General features: G+C 46.9%; 2 protein-coding genes across 2 annotated transcripts; one reads left to right on the top strand and one right to left on the bottom strand.

Moving 5' to 3' along the window:
• Positions 1-4793: 4793 nt before the first annotated feature.
• FKBP11 (FKBP prolyl isomerase 11) lies at positions 4794-8049 on the top strand. The gene is made up of 6 exons (XM_049625369.1): positions 4794-5012; positions 5195-5260; positions 5679-5766; positions 6032-6065; positions 6425-6495; positions 7812-8049. Exons 1-6 carry the CDS (start codon positions 4884-4886, stop codon positions 8027-8029), a joined length of 606 nt encoding a protein of 201 aa, XP_049481326.1. The 5' UTR covers positions 4794-4883; the 3' UTR covers positions 8030-8049.
• Positions 8050-8433: 384 nt separating this feature from the next.
• Positions 8434-19475, bottom strand: CCDC65 (coiled-coil domain containing 65). The gene is made up of 8 exons (XM_049625368.1): positions 19140-19475; positions 18149-18316; positions 12345-12514; positions 11536-11674; positions 10414-10611; positions 10000-10218; positions 8947-9099; positions 8434-8832 (listed from the first exon to the last, which is right to left on the bottom strand). Exons 1-8 carry the CDS (start codon positions 19269-19271, stop codon positions 8515-8517), a joined length of 1497 nt encoding a protein of 498 aa, XP_049481325.1. The 5' UTR covers positions 19272-19475; the 3' UTR covers positions 8434-8514.
• Between the last annotated feature and the right edge of the window lie 457 nt (positions 19476-19932).

Here is a 19932-nt window from a genome sequence, read left to right as displayed (position 1 = left end):
TTAGCTTCTTTCTGCATTCTTAATGTAGAAAGAGAGGTGCTTTCTTGGCTTTAGGTGATAAGAGATGGAGAATCTCAGTTTTTGCCTATGCCTTAGGGAAAACATACTGATGGGATGAAAAGCCATGGGGGGAGTGGGGAGCAGTACTGCTTCAGTTTTGGATGAGCGAGTGCATAACCATACCTAAAAAGAAAACATTTTATCATCCAGGGTATGCATACTCTTGAAAATACGGCATTAGCTTTTGAATCCAGATTTACATATGCTGACTCACAGGCTTTTTATTTATTAACAGTCTTAAAAACAAACATATTAAAAATATTTAAAAAGCAGTGCCCTGCTTACTATCTGGCACATAACAGGCATTCAGCTTTGATGAGTGAATAAACATAACTGTCCATAACCAAACTGGGCCGCCTGGTGGGCCCCGCATGAGTTCAGGGGGCTGTGGTAGAGTTTCTAGTACTCACTGACAGAGACCCTTTGAAGGGTGGAGGCCTTTCCGGGACTGGCCCTCTGATTTCGAAGTTGTGCCTCCAGTCAGGGTTGTGCCAGCTCCTCTACCTTTCCCAGAACCATCTCACCTTTCTCGGTTCTCCTAACTTCACCCAAGGAGAGAGCTTCTTCCTCTCTGTTCCCTTCTGGGTCCAGGTGGGCTTGTGCTGCCCTCTGTGGGTGATCTTGTTGCCTTAGTTTTGCCCTAGTCTCACTCCTGCCCCCCACCCCCACTCCATCCTCACTTCCCCTTTCCATTCAGAGTCCTGGACCTGGACCGGGCAGCAGCCCTCCATTTTCATGAAACCATTCCAGTCAGCCCATGCGGCAGTGCAATATGGGCTCTCACCGCTTTGCTCCAAAACCTTCAGTGGATTCCCACTGCCTTAGTCTGACATTGAATCTCTCCACAACCAGCTCTTGCTTTCCTCCCCAGCTACCTCTTTCTACTCTTCTGCTTGAATCCATTACTTTAGCCAAACTGGTATACTCATTTTTCCCAAATATCCGGCCTATGCCTTTATCCCCTTTCTCACTTGTTTAAAAATACCACTTTTCTTTAAGATCTACAAAGCTGCCCATGACGTAATCCCAAGGATTCCTTTTTCCACCCTTGCTGGCTCCTTTAGTTCTATTAGCATAATTCATTCAACATCTCTCACACCTTCCCTTATATTGTTATATATCCTGTTCATTCATTTAATACTTAATTTGGAAATTTATTTTTGTAACCAAAGTAATCTTCATTGCAAAACATCCAAACAATACATAAATGTACAGAGCAACATGTGAAACCTGTTTGCCTCTGTTTTTCTCAATGTAACCACCCTCAGCTATTTGGTGTGCCTCCTTCTGGTAGTTTCTTTTCTAAATATATGTAGCTCCACACATTCGGGGAAGGGCTAAAACATAAATGGACTCATATCACATTTATTATTTTTGCTTATTTTATTATTTTTAATGTTTTATTCATTTTTGAGAGAGAGAGAGCATGAGCAGGGGAGGGGCAGAGAGAGAGGGAGACACAGAATCCCAAGCAGGCTCCAGGCTCTGAGCTGTCAGCACAAAGCCCAACGCGAGGCTCGAACTCACGGACTGTGAGATCCTGACCTGAGCTGAAGTCAGACACTTAACCGACTGAGCCACCCTCTTGCTTTTTTTAACATAAGGGTATATACATTTGTCTTGAAGTTTTTCCAAATTAGCATAGATATTTTTAATTGTATTAAAAGTATTGCATAGCATAATATTTATTCAAAATAAAACACATTTGTCTAGAATCTGCTATATGGGGGGTACTGTACAGCTAGTACCTGGGGGACTCCAGACATGATCACAACCTTGTCCTTGCCATCAGTGAGACGGCTCTTGAGAGAAAGGGAGAAGTGAGGCACACATAAATAATTGCAACACAACAGAAAATAACATCCCTGAGTGTATGCTGGAAGTTCAGAAATAAGTAACTTCTAGCTAAGGGAATCAGAACTTTACAGAGGAAGTGATATTTGAACTTGGTTTGGAGGAAGCTTGACAGGTGAAGGAAGAGCATGAGCCAGGGCACAGAGATGGAAACACATGATGAAGGTTGATCTGATGCCAGACCACAGTCCATGAGCTGGAAGGGGATTTGGTTCAATTCATAGGTGTTTAATGAGCATCTATGTGTCAAACACCATATGAGGCGAGGCAATAGAACACAGAAATGAGAAAGATGAGGTTGCAGTCTTTAAAAGGCTTTTAGTTTAGTGGAATAAAAGCCAAGTTTGGAAAGGCAGATTAGGACCAGATAGTGAAAGCTTTCAACTGGCATGTCATGGAGTCTGAATTTGATTCATGGGGCAATGTGAGGCTGTAGGCTCCGTGACAAGCTGAGCAGACCGCAGCAGTGCACAGAATGGGCTAAAGTAGGGCTGGGGATGGGCTGGGGATGAGGGGCTTAGAATGTTCTTCCTTTCTTTTTTTTAAAAACAAGACAAAATTCACTTCTACCTCAATTGAAAGGTATCTGGTGGTAGGCAGTCCAGGTGTGGTGGCTTTACAGTTATCAGGGCTGAGACTTCTTTTTGCTTCACCAGCCTAACACATAGCTTCCTCCTCATGGTCACCTCATGCTCTAATGTGGCTGCTAGAGTGTAATTCATCTCAGCTACATTCCAGACCGCAGAAAAAAGGAAGGGGGAAGGAGCCGGGGCGTTTTGGGGGGGGCGGGGGAGGAAGAGGAGCACACAATGACACACTTCTTAGCTAATTCCCACTAAGGGCCTTGCTGGAAGTCCAGGATAATATTTCCAACACTTCTGTTAGGACTTACTGGCCAGAACTTAGTCACATGGCCTTATCCAGCTTTAAGGAAGACTTGGAAATGTAGTTTTGTGGATTTTTTTTTTTCATTTGAGGTATAATCTGCATGCAGTGCAAGGCACAAATCTTCTATAGTTTGAGAAGTTCTGACAAATGTACACACCATATAACCCACATCCCTATCAAGATATAGAGCTTTCCATCATCCCTAGAAATTCCTTCCTGAGGGGGGTCTTTTCTTAAAAAAAAAAAAATGTTTTTGATGTTTATTTGTTTTAAAAGAGCGAGCATGAGCAGGGGAGGGGTAGAGTGAGAGAGAGGTAAAGAGAAAGAATCCCAAGCGGGTTCTGTGCTGCCAGTGCAAAGCCTGACGCGGGGCTCGAACTCATGAACTGTGAGATCATGACCTGAGCCAAAATCAAGAGTTGGGTGCTTAATGGACTGAGACACCCAGGCACCCCTGAGGGGGCTTTTTCTTTTTAAACAACCCCAAAGAGAGAGAGCTAATGAGAGCTTAAATAGGGTAGTAGCCTTGGGAATGGAAAGAAGGCATGGAGAGGCAGTAGAAGGAGAGTCCAAAGGAGAATCATTAGGTGTGGGAGATGAGAATCTAGAAGAATGCTAATAGCAGAGCCACTAACAGAAACAAGATTGGGAGAGAAGCCTGGGTTGTTACCGATGGGATGGAAGGAGAAAAAGGAATGAGTACAGTATTGGGTGTGTTGATCTGAGGTGCTGGTCAAACATGTAGGTGGAGATACCAAGTAGGCAGTTGTATCTAGAGTTTGTGAGGGCATTCAGAGCTCAACTGCATCAAATACCAGAGAGATACTAAAGAGGACAATGGAAAGACGCCTGGATGGCTCAGTTGGTTAATCATCCACACTTTTGATTTTGGCTCAGGTCATGATCTCACGTGAGATTGAGCCCCACGTCGGGCTCTGTGCTAACAGCCCAGAGCCTGCTTGGGATTTTCTCTCTCCCTCTTTCCCTCTCTCCCCATCCCGTACTCTTGCTCTCTCTCTCTCAAACATTGAAGAAGACAAGGCACCAAGAAATGACCCAAGAATTTGGTGACTTTGAGCTCACTGATAACTTTTTGAGGGAGCAGAATTCAGATGCCAAGGCCTGAGTGGGCAGTGAGGGTTTGAATCATGCAGAAGGGGACTGATTGCATTGCCCGAAATAATTTAAAACCCCTCTTAAAAACTGAAGTCCCTTGGGGTGCCTGACTGGCTGATATTGGGGCTGAGTTCAACCCCCACATTGGGCAAGATAAATAAAAATAAAAACTGAAGTCTTTGCATAAACAAAAGGGAGCTGCCCTTTTGACAAACCTGTTGATGAAGGGAGGAAGGAGATGTTGGTGTCAGGAGAAGATCAGGGATTCACCCTATCCCTACAGGAAAATATCTCCTGACTCTGAAATTAACTTGCCAAAGGACAGGGAGATGGGACAGCTAGCTACCTGTCTCCTTTTGGATATATGACCTCCAGAAATTAAAGCTGAAGGGTTGGAGGTGGGAGAGGGATGCCGGGGATGGGGGGCAGCCAGACACTGCCAGGACAGGTGTGAAGAGACCTATCTTAAGAGTAAAGAGCAGAGAACAAACACGCTGGACTCAGGCAATAATGGGTTTGAATCTTGTCTCTGTCGCCACCTAGCTAGAAGACCTTGGGCAAGTTACTTAACCTGAGCACCCAGCTCCTCGTCTGTAAAATGGAAACAATTATGCCTACCTTTTCAGGGTGGTTTTGAGAATTACAGACAAGTGGCTGGCACACAATAGGTCATCGTAAGTGGGTGCTATTCAGTGATCCAGCCCCTCACTAAGGGACAGAACGGCAAACGGCGGGGTCAAAATCCGCAACCTCACGATCTTAGAGGGTAGGGAGGGCTCCCAGCGGCCTCCTCCCTCCAGGAGGTGGGGACAAGGTGGAGGAAGGGCTACTGGAGGAGGAGCTGGCGCGTTGCTACCCGCCCCATCCCGTCCAGTCCAGCCTGGGCGCCGAGGGAACCCGCTGTCCTAGCCGCCGCCACCCGAACAGCCTGTCCTGGTGCCCCGTGCCCTGCCCCGTGTCCAGTCATGACCCTGCGCCCCTCCCTACTCCCGCTCCGTCTGCAGCTGCTGCTGCTGCTCAGTGGGGCGGTGTGCTGGGCTGAGGCTGGGTTCGAAACCGAAAGTCCCGTCCGGACCCTCCAAGTGGAGACCCTGGTGAGGAGAAAGTGTCCTGGGGCTGCGGGAGCTGGGCCTGGGGAGGGAATGAAGGGGTCTAAACAAACCTGGGAGCGGGTAGGCGAGCAAGTGTGGGAACTGAGTTGGGGGGTGGGTACCGGGTCTAGGGACAGGAACGGACCTTTGGAGGATCCTGCGTGACTCCTGTAGTCCGATCATAGGTGGAGCCCCCTGAGCCTTGCGCGGAGCCCGCTGCCTTTGGAGACACGCTGCACATACACTACACGGTGAGGGATCTGGGGGGCCGGGGCGGGGCCTGGGAGGGGGCGGCGCCCTGCTGGAACACGTCAGCGTTGGCTGGGACACGTGGCAAGCGGTTCGGGAGTAAGTTGGGGGCTCTGGGGTCGTCGAGCACGTGGCGGGGGGGGGGGGGGGGGGGGGGGGCGCTCTTCTTCCCGGCCCATTTCCCCTCCCAGCTCTTCCGCCAGTTCCGCCCCGGTGTGGGGAAGAGTAGGGTGGGGAGATCTCCGAGAAGTGCCAGCCCTTCGGGGCTTCCTGTTGCTTTCTGCCCTGAGGGGAATGCTGGGCTGCAGCTGCCAGGGGGTTGCCGCCCGGCCGCTGCTGCCCAGGGGCGCAGGTGTGTGTGGTGTGCGCCTGCTGAGAGAGAGGTACTAGGTGTGCGCTCTTGCTGCTGTCTCCCCCCAGGGCAGCTTGGTAGATGGACGCATTATTGACACTTCCCTGACCAGAGATCCTCTGGTTATAGAACTTGGCCAAAAGCAGGTGATCCCAGGTATGTGACCTGCGCCTCCCATTTTACGTCTCCTAACTTAAGCTTTCCTTAGCCTCTTCAATCTCTAAGTTACCTTGGAAGTGCCCCCACGACTCTCCCAGTCACGTCCTCAGGTTCAAACCCCACTTCTAACACTGCTTTTTGCCTCACACCCCACTGGCAACCCGGCAGTTGAGAAATGGGGAGCTCAGTTGAGGGTCAAAGGGAGCCTTGGGATTTGGGGAATGTAGGTAGCTTCCTGTTCAGTTGTGTCTTCTTCCTCAAGGTCTGGAGCAGAGCCTTCTAGACATGTGTGTGGGGTGAGTATCTGGGCAGGGGCGGGCTTGGGTACCCCCTTAGCATGGGTGGAGGTTTACTTTGCTATCCTTGCTCCTAGAGGGGGCAGAAGAATGTGGATAAAGGCTTTGCACTGGGCAGGTCCAGGTCATTGGGACCCCTAAGGGCATCCAAAGCCACTTTGCCTATCTGGCTGTGGGTTTTGTTGGAGGAGTTGAGGCATGTGGAGGACCTTTCCTGGTCAACCTACTGAGTGCTCAGTGGGAAAGTTCATGTTTTGGGGTGAATATCCAGAGAGTTTTGCTGGTGGGGCTTCAGATGGATTGAGGCCACTGGCCCACCTGGTCCCACCTCTAGCTGTGATTCACATTCCTTCCATCAGAGAGAAGCGAAGGGCAATCATTCCTTCTCACTTGGCCTATGGAAAAAGGGGATTTCCACCGTCCATCCCAGGTAATCTGACTAGGCCTCTCTCTCAGGTAATCCAAATACCCAGTCCCTCAGAGCTACAAGGAGCTGTACACTTTGTCTGGAGCTTGAGAAGGTCTAAACCCAGGTTGCTGAAAAGGACAGGGGCGGCCAGGGACTCCTGCAGGGCCACTGTTTTCCTCTTCAGGTCACCAACAGGGACTAGAGACATATAACCTGTTAGGCCACCTGGCTTGCCCTCTAGCAGACAGCAACTTTATAGGGAGGAGACACCTGCTTGAACCACTTGGGTCTGTTGCCTGTGCTACCCCTTTCAGAACTCTAGACCTTTCTCCTGCCGCTTCTCCACAACTCCAACCTGTGTCGTTTGTGCAACTGGCATGGCTTCTCACCACACCTCTACCCTTCCTTTCAGCCTCCATCAGGAAAGAGACAGTAAAAATAATCACAGTCAAGTAACCCCTCCTTTCAGCCTCCATCAGGAAAGAGACAGTAAAAATTATCACAGTCAAGTAATTCAACACAAAGCAAAACAAAAAACAACTTGTAAAAGGCAAGCCTACCCTATAACTTCAAAAGCCATCACAGGTCACTGCTGATATCTATACCTGAAGATCTGAGGCTGGACAGATTTCCTAAGATGCAGATCTCTTGCTTTGGGTTATAACAAATGCTCTATTGGCTAAAAGGTTTTGTCCTTCAGAGTATTAGTATAAAAGTTCTTATCCTAGTTACAACTGAGAGGGAAAACCGGAAAGAGGGTCATGGACTAAAGAGAAACTCTTTTACCCGAAGCTCTTTAATCTCCCCATTTCCAGTGTTTGTATTTCTCCCCTGACTCACCCCTGTTCATTCCCTGGCTCCTTACTTCTTAAGCCACCTCCTTCCTCTCCAGCTCTTATGTTGAAACATCTATGTTTTCTTAGTAACAGTCACATCAGTGTGCTCATTAGTTGGTGCAATTTTAAAACATCTAGGTTAAATTCAATTAATTTCAGGCCTGCAAAGATTCTGTCGATGTGGCTGTTTGGAAATGGAGTCATTAGTATAGAGGTTCTCTCGCTTATAAATGGAGAACACCCTGTGGGAAGTTTCCCCGTGCTATCAAAAACCTGTCCCTGAATGCAAGCCACACTTGTAGATTTGGGGCGAACATAACTACCAATAGACTCTGTTTATAACTTTTCTCTACTTTTGTCTAGAGGAACTCAACACATTTAAATCTTGCCAGCTTCATAGTTGTTGCTCTGGTGTGGCCTGCCCTTCCCCTGCTTTCATTTAGATTCTGAGCCCTGGATAAAATGCAGAGATTCTAACCCTCACCTCCTCTCTGCCTCCAGCGGATGCAGTGCTGCAGTTTGATGTGGAGCTGATTGCACTGATCCGAGCCAACTACTGGCAAAAGCTGGTGAAGGGCATTTTGCCTCTGGTAGGCATGGCCATGGTGCCAGCCCTCCTGGGCCTCATTGGGTATCACCTATACAAAAAGGCCACCAGACCTAAAGTCTCCAAAAAGAAGCTCAAGGAAGAGAAACGAAACAAGAGCAAAAAGAAATAATAAATAACTTTTAAAAATTTCTTTGTATTCTTCACCTGATACTTTCTGGGGCTACTTCTGTAAGTGGGAATGAGGAAAAGGGATGGGGAAAAAGGCATTCTGAGTTGGATCTTGCCTGACGGGGTGTTTGGAGGCTTTGGATCACCTCTGCCTCTGCCTCTTCCTCCCGTCCTAACTTCCTGCCAAGGACCTGCTCTTGAGTCTTCCCATAGGATCTGTACCTCCCGAAGGTATGGGTGTTGGCCCCCACAGTGCCCAGACTTCCAAGAAGCAATGCTTCCTGGAGCAATGAGCCTCTGATATTTGCCTAGCTATTAGCTCCACTCTGTGGGGCCACTGTATTCCTAGTGTCTTCCAGTTAGACTGCTCTGTTCAATATGGGGAAAATATAAAGAGCTCACAAACCCCATGGAAAATTTTAATAGCAAAGTCCTTGGGTCTCTCAAACAATCATTTGGGATTTGAAAAGAGATTTACTCCTTGTATCACAGGATATGGGAGATCACGTGGGCTGCCTCAATGATGTTGTAAGTGGTTGGAGGTTGCTTGTCACCTGGCTGGGTGGTCGGTGTGGACAACGGCTGGGGTAAGTTGCTTCGATGGTTGACGATAAAGAGTGGGTTGAGCTGGCTCAGCACTTCGTCACTCACCGAGATGCCATCCAAGTACTGCTTCAGCATCTCTCGCAACTTGCCGTTGATTTCTAACAACTGGGCGCGTCTCTGCTGGAGGCTCAGTTGTTCCAGTTTTACTTTGTTGTACCTTTTCCAGAAATTCTCCATCCCTGTATAGTTCACGATCACCTGGGAGTTGAGTTAAAGGGACAAGGTATGTGGTGGGGCCCATTAGCAAATGTAGCCCAGTGGCCCATCATCTCCAACCTTGGGTGATGGCCTCTGGGGCCCTAGGAACTTTACCTTTGAGAGCTCCTCAGTAAGCTCCTCTCGGTAAATTTCTTCTATCTCCGCCTGCTCCTTGGGAGTCAATACTGACGAATAGAAAGGTAGCACTTTTTCTTCCTCTGTTTCAAATTTCCTACATATTTCAGCAAGTTTCAGGATCTTTTCACCCTATCGGAAGCAGGAAGAGACCTTTTATTAGGAAAGGGGGTGGGGAGGGGAAATAGTGGAGTTGGTTCCCCTGCTTGAACCCAGGGAAGTATTCATCCAAATGTGACATGAGAGTAATAAATACATCTAACAGGCTCTTCACTAGGTGCCAAGCACTATTCCAAGTATTTATATACTTGGAATATATATACACATATACACATATATATATATGTGTGTGTGTGTGTGTGTGTGTATACATAAATGTGTATATATATGTGTGTGTGTGTGTGTATATATATACATATATATATGTATATATATATACACATATATATGTATTTTTTTTTGAGAGAGAGAGAGAGAGAGCGAGCAAGCAGTGCAGGGCCAGAGGGAGAGGGAAAGAAAGAATCTTAATCAGGTTCCATGCCCAGCATGAGCCCAATGTGGGGCTCCATCTCCTGACCGTGAGATCATGATGTGAGCCGAAATTAAGAGTTGGACGCTTAACTAACTGAGCCACCCAGGCACCCCTTAATTCATTTAACTTAAAATGTGAGGGGGGGCACCTGGGTGGCTCAGTTGGTTAAGTTTCTGACTTCGGGTCCGGTCATGACCTCGTGGTTCATGGGTTTGAGCCCCACATTGGACTGTCAGCACAGAACCTGCTTTGGACCCCCTGTTCTCCACCCTCCTCTGCCCCTCCCCTGCTTGTGCTCTCTCTCTGTCTCTGTCAAAATAAATAAATAAGCTTTAAAAATAAAATAAGGTAAAATAAAATGTGAGAGGGGAGGAAACATGGAATAAAAAAGGTACTCAGGCAGGAAGCAGGAGAAAGCCCTCTACCTTTCTCAAACCTGTTTCACTTCATAGGAGCCAAGTTTCTTGGTTTTGTTTTGACTGACCTTTCCCCTTCGTTACCTTATCAACAATCTTTCTCAGGGCCTTGAGGGTGGCATTACTTTCCAAAGTAAGTTTGACCAAGTTTTCCTGTGATATTTCCCGGGCGTGACTCCTTTGGGCCTTAAGTTTTCGCAGTTGTGCAAGGACCAGCTCCTTGTCCTTACGAATGTACTGGTTCCGGTCTTCATTCTCATGGCTGTGCACCATGATCTTGCCTCTTAAAATAATTATGGAGTCCTGGAGGAACAGAATAGATTAGAGTAAACTCTTGCCTGGCTGAAGGTCTTCAATGAGACGGGCAAAAGGACCATCTGGGGACTGAAATCCAGGGATATCATCTTTCCCCAGCCAGGGGTCCAGTAGAAATTGGGGGATGAATAGGGGATAACGGAGCAGTGAAAGCAGTGAGTATTTCCAGTTGGCTGCACTAACCTGTAATTTCTGTATTTTTTTCATCTGTGCTTCAATCTCTTTGGAGCTTCTTTCATCTTTCACCTTCAGAGTCTCAAAGGCAATCTTTTGATCCTCTGTGGCATCAGTATAATTCTTGAGTGCATCCTGGAACCTTCTCCACAGATCTTCTACTGTATTCTCCAGGTGCAGTCTTAGAAAATGCTTCTCTTCTAAATTCTAGGAAGTGGTGCCAAAATAGCCAGTGCTTGGAATTACCCTATTAGTGCCCTTTTACTGCCTCCAGCAACCTCATCCTCTTCAACTGTTTGTAACATAGTAGGGTGCAGAGGTCGCCAATGAAAATGCCTACAAAGACCAGGCAGATGTTATAAATATGTGCTGTATGCTAGATGAGGCCTGCGGTGAACCAGAGAGGAAATGCTCCACGGGGGGTTGGGAGTAGTGGCCTATCTGCTCGGCTTCACATGAATGTCCCCATTTGGAAACGTGGCCCAGTGTTACCAGATCTTTTCTCAAGGCAAGCTAAATTTAGGATTTTTATGTGAAACCTTTCAATTTTTAAATGTAGGAAGCTTATTTTGAAATTTACAAGGGCACCTGGGTGGCTCAGTCAGTTGAGTGTCCGACTTCAGCTCATGTCATGATCTCGTGGCTTGTGGGTCCAAGCCCCGCATCGGGCTCTGTGCTGATAGCACAGAGCCTGGGGCCTGCTTTGGATTTTGTGTCTCCCTCTCTCTCTGCCCCTCCCTGACTCTCTCTCTCTCTCTCTCTCTCTCTCTCTCTCTCTCAAACATTAAAAAACTTTTTTTTTAATTTACAAAACATTGTGGGGCAAAATAAAAACAAAGAACCCCATGCCCAAACCCAGGTCTTCAGGATAGCTAACTTTGTAGCCTCCAGGATGGTGGAAAGCACTTTGGGGCCAAGGGCAGAACTGGATTCTCCTCCTGGCTGTACCACAAAGCAGCAGCATAACTTTGGTGGGTCATTTTACTTCTTTGGGCCTCAGTTTCTTTCACAGATCACCCCTGTGATTTGTCTCTTGACTGTGTTGATTAGGGGTCTCTACGAGCTCCAGTGGCCTTGAGCATTTTTTCTCCCTTCTCTCCCAGCTCTTGCCCAGCTGCTCTCCCTCCATACCTTGTTTTTGAGATCATCCCACATGCTCTGAAACTCCAGCTTACTTTCATACTCAGAATCTATATAGTTCTGCTCCATGGCCATGAAGACATCTTGTAGGTAGTGAATCTCTTTTTCATGCTGGTCAATAATTGTCTTCCTGTGGGAGATAAGACACTGTCCCTGCACTGAGGGATAAAGCATATGGACCAATAATGACAACTCAAAGCAGTATGTGATAAAACTGTACAAATAGTATAAATTCCTAGGTAAACAGAGAGAGGGTGGGCCCTATTCTTTTTAGGATCAGAAAGAATGAATAAGATTGTTTTGATTTTTGAGCAGGCAGTCCATTTATATGATACAACAAGTGAAAAAGTACAAAAGATTTCAGTGAGAAGTCTCCATCCCATCCCTGATCCCTACCAGATGGGTTGGATTTTGACAGCTGAAAGTAGGTGGTGAGGGTGTTACAGATAGGGACCTGGCATGGCTGTAGGGAAGCTAAATCCACAAGCTTAAACACGTGTTAGTTTAGAAGGAACTTAGGAGAGGGGCACCTAGGTGGCTCAGTCGGCTAACTGTCTGACTCTTGATCTCAGCTCAGGTCTTGATCTCAGAGTTGTGAGTTCAAGCCCCACGCTGGGCTCCGCACTGGGGGTGAAACCTACTTAAAAAAGAAAAGAAAAAGAAGGGACTCAGGATCTCTGCTGGGGTCATATCATAAGCAAGGTGGGATGCTCCATGGTGCTGGCTTATAGATAGCTCCTTGACACAGGCTCTGCATACTCTCCTGGACTCAATCCCTCAGTCCTCTTAGGCCCCCATACCTTTCTGTCTCAAACTCTTTGGTTAGGGCCTCCAGCTCCATGTTGTAACTTTCCTCTAGGAGGTTGAGCCGGCTTCTCTGCAGGGCTAAAAGCTGATCGATGCTGTGCAGGTGGCTGCGCAGGGCATGGGCGTACTGCTCCTCGGCTTCTGACAGGTCCGTGGCTAAAGACTGGGTAGGAAACAGGGAGTTACCATTTTGGCTGAATGGCATCCGTGTGAGAAAATAAAAATGTATTCAGCTGGTCAGCTGGATGGCACGAACGGCATTTTCCCCTAGCTCCTGATGCCAGCTCTTTGGTGCCAAGGGTGCTGTTCTCCCACTCATGAATAGAAAGTAAGAGTGACATCCGGGAACCCCAGGTAGCCTGCCAGTGTCTCCTAGGGACAACAGACATTTACAGTGAGGCTCCAAGATGTGAGGCAGAAGAGAAACAAGTAGAACCAAGGGTATCTTGTCATACAACATAGCAAAGCAGCTACGGAAGACCAATAGGGTCACGTCAAAGGGATTCAGGAGCCCGACAGAAGTGGCTCCCCGTGGCAGAGGACGTCTTCTAAAGATGCGCACAGCAATATCTCCTATCCTACAATCTGCAATGTGACCTTGCCACTCCTCCAGCAGGAGGTATTATCTTCTTCCATCTCCTTGAATTTGGGCAGACACCATCACTACTTGGACCATGAGAACATGGTGGAAATGACACTGCGCCAGTTCCAGGCATAGCCCTTACATGGCCTGGCAGCTTCTGCTTCCTGCCCCTTGGAATGCTTGTTCTTGGGACACTCCCTCCAGGGACCCGCCATCACGTTGTGAGAAGGGCAGTGCCCTGGAAGGGGCCACGTTAAGGCATTCTGGTCAGCAGTTCAGCTGAGCTCCCAGCTGACTCTCTGAATCAACTGCCAGCCACCTTAGACATCCAGCCCAGTCCAGCCTTCAGAAGATTGTAGCCCCAACCGACATCTGACTGAAAACTGTAGGGGAGATACCGAGCAGGAACCACCTGGGTGAACAAAGTCAACGGATCGTGAGAAATAATAAAAGAAATTGTTCTAAGTCACTGATTTAGGAGTGGTTTGTTATGTAGTAATAGATAGCTGGAACACTTCCACTGGCGAGAAAGGGGACGGTGTGAGCATCAATAAGGATAAAAACTATGATGAACTGAAAAGGTATCAATTATCTTTGATTATGAATTCATAAGCATACTTAAAAAAATGGTTACTTTGGAGGATACCAGACAACCCATTCCTTTTTTAATTGTTTTAATGGCGTTTAAAGGGCAGAGAAAGAATTAAGCATTTATGCTACCTTTATTATATAAGCTGTACCTCTTGGTCACTGAATGGTAAATGACAGAGGTATCTCTTTATAGAAATATTCAAGCTAATAAATGAAAAAGGAATGACATTATTAGAAAATCAGCATTTTGTAACCCCCAGTGAATTAAGAGAGAAACAACAAATGCTAACTTCACAAAAAGAGGGGCACCTGGGTGGCTCAGTCTATCGAGGACCCGACTCTTGATTTTGGCTCAGGTCACGGTTTGTGAGATCGAGCCCTGCGTTGGGCTCTGCGCTGACAGTGCAAGTCTGTTTGGGATTCTCTCTCTCTGCCCCTCCGCTCACATGCGCACGCGCGCTCTCTCTCTCTCAAATAACCATTTTTAAAAAATCACAAGAAGAGATTACCAGATGCATGTGCTTCCTGGATGGAAGAATACAACACATCTAAATTAGATCTAATTACAAGATACAGGAAATACAGAAAACAAAATAACATGTTACACTATAATACAGAATACTATGCAGTTGTTTACAAAGAAAAGAGAGAGAGAGAAGCTCTTTATGGACTAATGTGGAATAGTCCCTGGGATATATTGCTCAGTGAAAAAGGGGCAAAACAGGATGTAGGACTATCATTTGTACAAAAAAAATGTTTACTCGTGGGGCGCCTGGGGTGGCTCATTCGGTAAGCATCTGACTTCAGCTCGGGTCACGATCTCGTGGTTCGTGAGTTTGAGCCCCACACTGGGCTCCGTGCTGACAGCTCAGAGCCTGGAGCCTGCTTCAGATTCTGTGTCTCCCTCTCTCTCTGCCCCTCCCTCCCTCTCTCTCTGTCAAAAATAAACATAAAAAAAAAAGTTTACTCATGAAATTAAAATGATTAAGGCACTAGGTGGCTGGAAGTCACTGGTGGTAGAGGACTTTTCTTTCACTTTATTTTTTGAATTTTCAATAATGAGTGAAATGCCGATTCGAAAAAGTAAAACAAATTACAATTAAAGTGAATGAAACACGAAAAGGATTTAGTAAGTGCCCACATGATTCAGGCACCTTGAGTCATGCACTGTAAGCTGCCACAGCCTCTATGCAAAGCTGGCTCTTACCTTGTATGTTTGGGATGAGAAAGGGTCTTATGGAATAGGTGCTGATAATGGAGGCCTCTTCACTAACTCAACAGATAATTACTGAACCTGTCATGTACCGGCACCGTGCTGGAGGCCAAGGATTCAGGGATGAAAAGACATGCATATTGCCCCCAAAGGAGCTCGCAGTCGTGTAGTAGGAAAGGTGTTATATACACAGAAAATTACAGTGTAACATGGAAATTGCTATGAGGTCGATGATGCACCTGTGACAGTGGGATATAAAAGGCTGAGTGCCTGTGTCTAAGAGCACAGGGGGAGGCTTCACAGGACACATGTCATTTGTATCACTCCTGAAGGAGGAGTGAGAGTTTGCCAGGAAGACTGAAGAGATGGGGAAAAGAGAATTCCAAATAGAGGGAACAGCATGTGCAAAATCACAGGTAAGAAACAAGGAAAGGTACAGGCAGAGGCCAGAACATGTAGGGCTTTGATGTTTTTTTCCCTGGAGTTTGGATTTTTTTCTGTGGAAGAAAGAAGCCACTAAAATTTAAGCAGTGGAGTACCAGGATCGGATTTTTGTTTCAAAAAGATAATCCCGGGGCACCTGGGCAGCTCAGTTGGTTGAGCGTCAGACTTTGGCTCAGGTTATGATCTTGCAGTTCGTGAGTTCGATCCCCACATCAGGTTCACTGCTGTCAGCGCAGAGCCCGCTTCAGATCCTCTGTCCCCCTATCTGCCCGTCCCTCGCTTGTGCTCTCTTTCTCAAAAATAAATGAACATTAAAAAATAAATAAATAAAAAGATAATCCTGGTAGTTGTGTAGACAGTCACCTGGAGGTGGCTGGGCATGAAAGGCTGGAAGATAGGGGCCTAGTGCCACAGTCCATATGAGAGAAAGTGCCCAGGTCTAAACTGCAGCAGGACAGGGGAGAAGGAGAGCAGGATATGGCTTTGAAAAGTACTTCAGCAGAAGATTTATACAAAACTTAGTGAAAGAAGTCAGGGATGGAGGCAAACCCTAGGACGATTCCCGGATTTCTCTGTTGAGTGGTTTAGTGAATGGCAGGGACCACCTGAATAGAGAGTAAGGAAGACCAGACTGTGGAAAAATTGCTCTGGGCCTGCCCAGGGAAGGGGGAACTCCTTAGTTCAGTTGTGAGGACAATGCAACAGCCAGGAACGGATAGCTAGGAATCTTGAATAGAAGGATGTGGAATTCATGAAAGGAATCCAGACTGGTGTTACAGACCAGGAAGTCACTGACATAAAAGCGGTATTTAAAACCAGGGTATTGTGTACGACTGTCTAGACCCTAGATACCCGGTTAAAGGGTGAGATGGCCAGACTCAGAAACCTGGGAGATGCTCAAGTTCAGGAGATGGAGAGAGGAAGATAAAGTCACCAAGGGGACTGGATGTATATATCCCAGAAGCAGGAGAGAAACCATGAGAGAATGGTGTCATGGAAACCAAAGGGGAGTTTCAAGAAGGAAGGCATGACCAAGAGTATCAGCGCCACAGAGAAGTCAGGTTAGGTGATGACGAAATGATGAACAGTGGCCATGATTTGGGCCTGGTAGTCTTTACAAGAGCAGCTTCCTAGGGAAGGATGGAAATCAGATGTGGGATGCCGGATAAATGAGAAGTGAAGTGGAGATAGCAGGTGAGGATCACTAACATTTGCACATTTAACATGTGTAGGTTCGGTTATTCAGGAATGACCCTGAAGGCGCGTAATATTAGCAATATGTGATTTACCTAAGTCAAGGACTGTAATCGTTTGCTACAAAGCTGGAAGCTAATTGATGGAAGGGGGAGCCTGGCCACTGCTCAGCATCCCTAAATGAACCCTGCTGGTTCTCCTCTCAGCAGGTATTTGATAACTCCCAGTAAGTGTCGGAAGAAGTCACGTAAAAAGCCATAAGGTGGGGGCGCCTGGGTGGCTCAGTCAGTTAAGTGTCCGACTTTGGTTCAGGTCATGATCTCGCGGTTCACGGGTTTGAGCCCTGCATGGGCTCTCTGCTGTCAGCACAGAGCCTGCTTCAGATCTTCTGTCCCCCTCTCTCTTCCCCTCCCCACCCTCAAAAATAAATAAACATTTAAAAGAAGGCCATAAGGTATAACTGGTGGGGTGAGGAATTCTAATGTATAATGGTTTTTATAAATCTCGAGACTCCTAATGTGTATCGCTTGAAGCTTGCCCAGGCCTACCAATTTTTTTTCCCCCAAGAGTTAGGCTGTGAAGGAGAGATGTGTGTTTGCAAGAGGGGGCATGCCAGGCTGACAATGTATATTTTGCTCTTATGTGGGATTTCTGTTGTTGTTTTCAGATAGAAAAGTCTAAGTAAGAGTCAGTAAACAGAGGTTAAAAATAGGATAAAAGAAGGGATATAGCAAAATCCCTTAGAAAAAAGGATGGTATGTGGGGCGCCTGGGTGGCTCAGTCGGTTAAATGTCTGACTCTTGATTTTGGCTGAGGTCATGATCTCATGGTTTGTGGGTTCGAGCCCCCTGTGGGGCTCTCTGCTGACAGCATGGAGCCTGCTTGGGACTCTCTCTCCCTCTCCCTCTGCCCCTACCCCACTCGCTCAATGCAGATGTTGTCTTTCTCTCTCTCAAAAATAAAGAAATAAAATTAAAAAGAAAAAAGATAATATGGACTCAACTCAAGAATCGTCCAAGAGCATAAGGATGGTTGAGTTGCTTAGAGATCCAGAACTACTCTTACCCATGGGGATCTCAATCTCATCCAAGGCCACTGACCTTGAATCAAAGAGGCCCAACAGAATTTGGTTAAATAAAGCACTGGAGTGGGAATCAAGAAACTCATGCTCTGGTTCCAGCTCTCTCACTGACTAGCTGTGTCACCTTGGGCAAGTCCGTTCCTTTCTCTGGAATTGAGTCTTCTCACATTGAAATGAAGACACGGGGCTAAGTTTAAGTCACTGGGTGATGTCTGCTGTGCCTTACAACTCTAATATTGTATAGTGCTGGTTTTAGGCAGTAGATAACCAAGGAAAATGGCTATGCTGAGGGGGTGGGGAGAGGGATGACAGCCCAGTATTCTGTTTTTCATTTCAGTGAAAACTGGTATTACCAATAGCCGGCTTCATCACGGCCTGCATCTTGTAAGGGCTTTAAGACTGATAAATAAATGGGGGGGCCTGGGTGACTCAGTCGGTTAAGCAACTGATTCTGGATATCAGCTCAAGTCACGATCTCACAAGGATCATGGTTGGTGAGATGGGGTTCTGGGCGGGGCTCTGCACTGACAGTGAGGAGTCGGCTTGGGATTCTCTCTCCCCCTCTCTCTCCAAATAGATAAAAATTTAAAAAACTGTTAAAATAAAAGATGGACAAATGAATTCAGTAGGCCCATTGTATTAAGAGGTCAGGGCAGCCAGGTTCAAGTGTTTCGTTGGGAAGAGTGCCTACCTTGATGACACTGTCCTTGCAGTCCACCACTCGTTCAAACGTTTGGCTGAGGATCTCAATGTCCTTATGCAGCTCTCTGGTCTTGACTTCCCTAAGGACAGTTCTCCACTGTGTGTTAATCTTGTAAAGGTTCAGAGCACTGTTGTGCTCTTCCTTGGCCAGCTTGTCCTGTGTGAAGGAATAAATACACCCCCAGGAGGTCAGGGCCTAAAGCCCTGTTACAGTAAAATGAACAAGATTACTTTTTAATTAATTAATTAATTAGTTAATTAAAAAGGGGCGCCTGGGTGACTCAGTCGGTTAAGCATCTGACTCTTAATTTCGGCTCAGGTCATGATCTCATGGTTCATGGGTTGGATCCCTGAATAGGGATCATGGTGGAGCTCGGAACCTGCTTGGGATTCTCTGTCTCCCTCTTGCTCTCTCTGCCCCTCCCCCACTCAACCTCCCCCCCCCCAAATAAATAAACTTTGAAAAAACAAACAAGATCACAGTTTGTCAACCGACACCTTACCTTTTGTCTTTTTCTAAGGGACCAAATTTCCTGATGACTAACACTCAGGGAATTCCCATTCTCGTTTTGGGGATAGTCTGAAGTAAGACAGGAACAGCCTGATGGCACTTTAGGGAGGGCAAGGGTGAATTTCCTTCAAGTGAAGACATCAAAGCAGGATGTTGTTTGTAATGACATATCTCCGGGGAGTATATCAGAATTTCAGACAAGCTCGGACAGCTAATAGCACCTACTGTCCTGGTCTGGGGCTCAGTTGTGACATTAACCTCCTTACCATTTGACCCCTCCGTACTTCACAAAGAACTGGTTCCTTCCCCGACAATGTTGCCAGAAATCTAAGTATATTTGGGTCTCAAGGTTTCCGGAGGAGAGGAAGCCAGCATGAAAATGAGGCTGCCGCAACGAGAGGACCAAGGCAACAGGGCTGGTGTAGGGAGTGGGTGGGGTTGGGCAGAGAGTAATGCATGAAGCCATCACCTTCAAGAACTGGCTCAGGAGCCTCTCTTTCTTCTTGGCCATTTCCTCCTCTGCCAGCAACTTCTGCTGAAACAGAAGCAACTGTTCCTCATCCGACAGGGGCATCTTGGCCTTTTTCCCTTTCTTAGACATAGCTGGGCGGGGGACCGTGTCTAAGCAACGATCCTCGGTCTGCTTTGGAGAGCTTTATAGGAGGTAGGAGGAAAGTACCCCAGGGCAGGGCCTTCTGAACTACCCCTGCATGGTAGCGGGGACCTTAGATCTCAGTCTTTCCGCAAGACAGAGAGCGCCTGGGATCTTGGTGAGGCTGGGATCTGGAGTTAAAAGACGCATATCCGTTTCCTAGCAACGGGGCTGTCACTAAGATGGCGTTGTGAAAGGCTAGGAGTAGGGACCCTGGCTTGGAGCGCCGTCTGCTGGCTGGAGGACCGCGGTCAGTTTTTGAGAGATGGTTGTTTTACTTATCAAAAGCCGTAGCCTCCTCACCGAACGTTTTTAAGCCTTTTAAAAACTTGGCGGGGGGGGGGGAGTGGTTTCATAGAGTGGCCATATTTTAGCATACAGATAATAACACATTTTGGAGAGAATGTGGAGAGACCCTTGCACATTGCTGGTAGGGATGTAAAACAGTGCAGCCGCGTTGGAAAACGGTTTGGCAATTTCTTAAAATGTTAAACATACATTTACTGTGTGATCCAGGAATTTCACTCTTACCTATCAATCTAAGAGACGTGGGAATGTATCCACACAAAGACTTGCCCAGAAATGTTCTTAGCAGCAATACTCATAATAA

Source organism: Panthera uncia, chromosome B4 (genome assembly GCF_023721935.1).
Source record: "Panthera uncia isolate 11264 chromosome B4, Puncia_PCG_1.0, whole genome shotgun sequence".
NCBI classification, from domain to species: Eukaryota; Metazoa; Chordata; class Mammalia; order Carnivora; family Felidae; genus Panthera; species Panthera uncia.
This window is presented reverse-complemented; position numbering and strand designations above follow the sequence as displayed.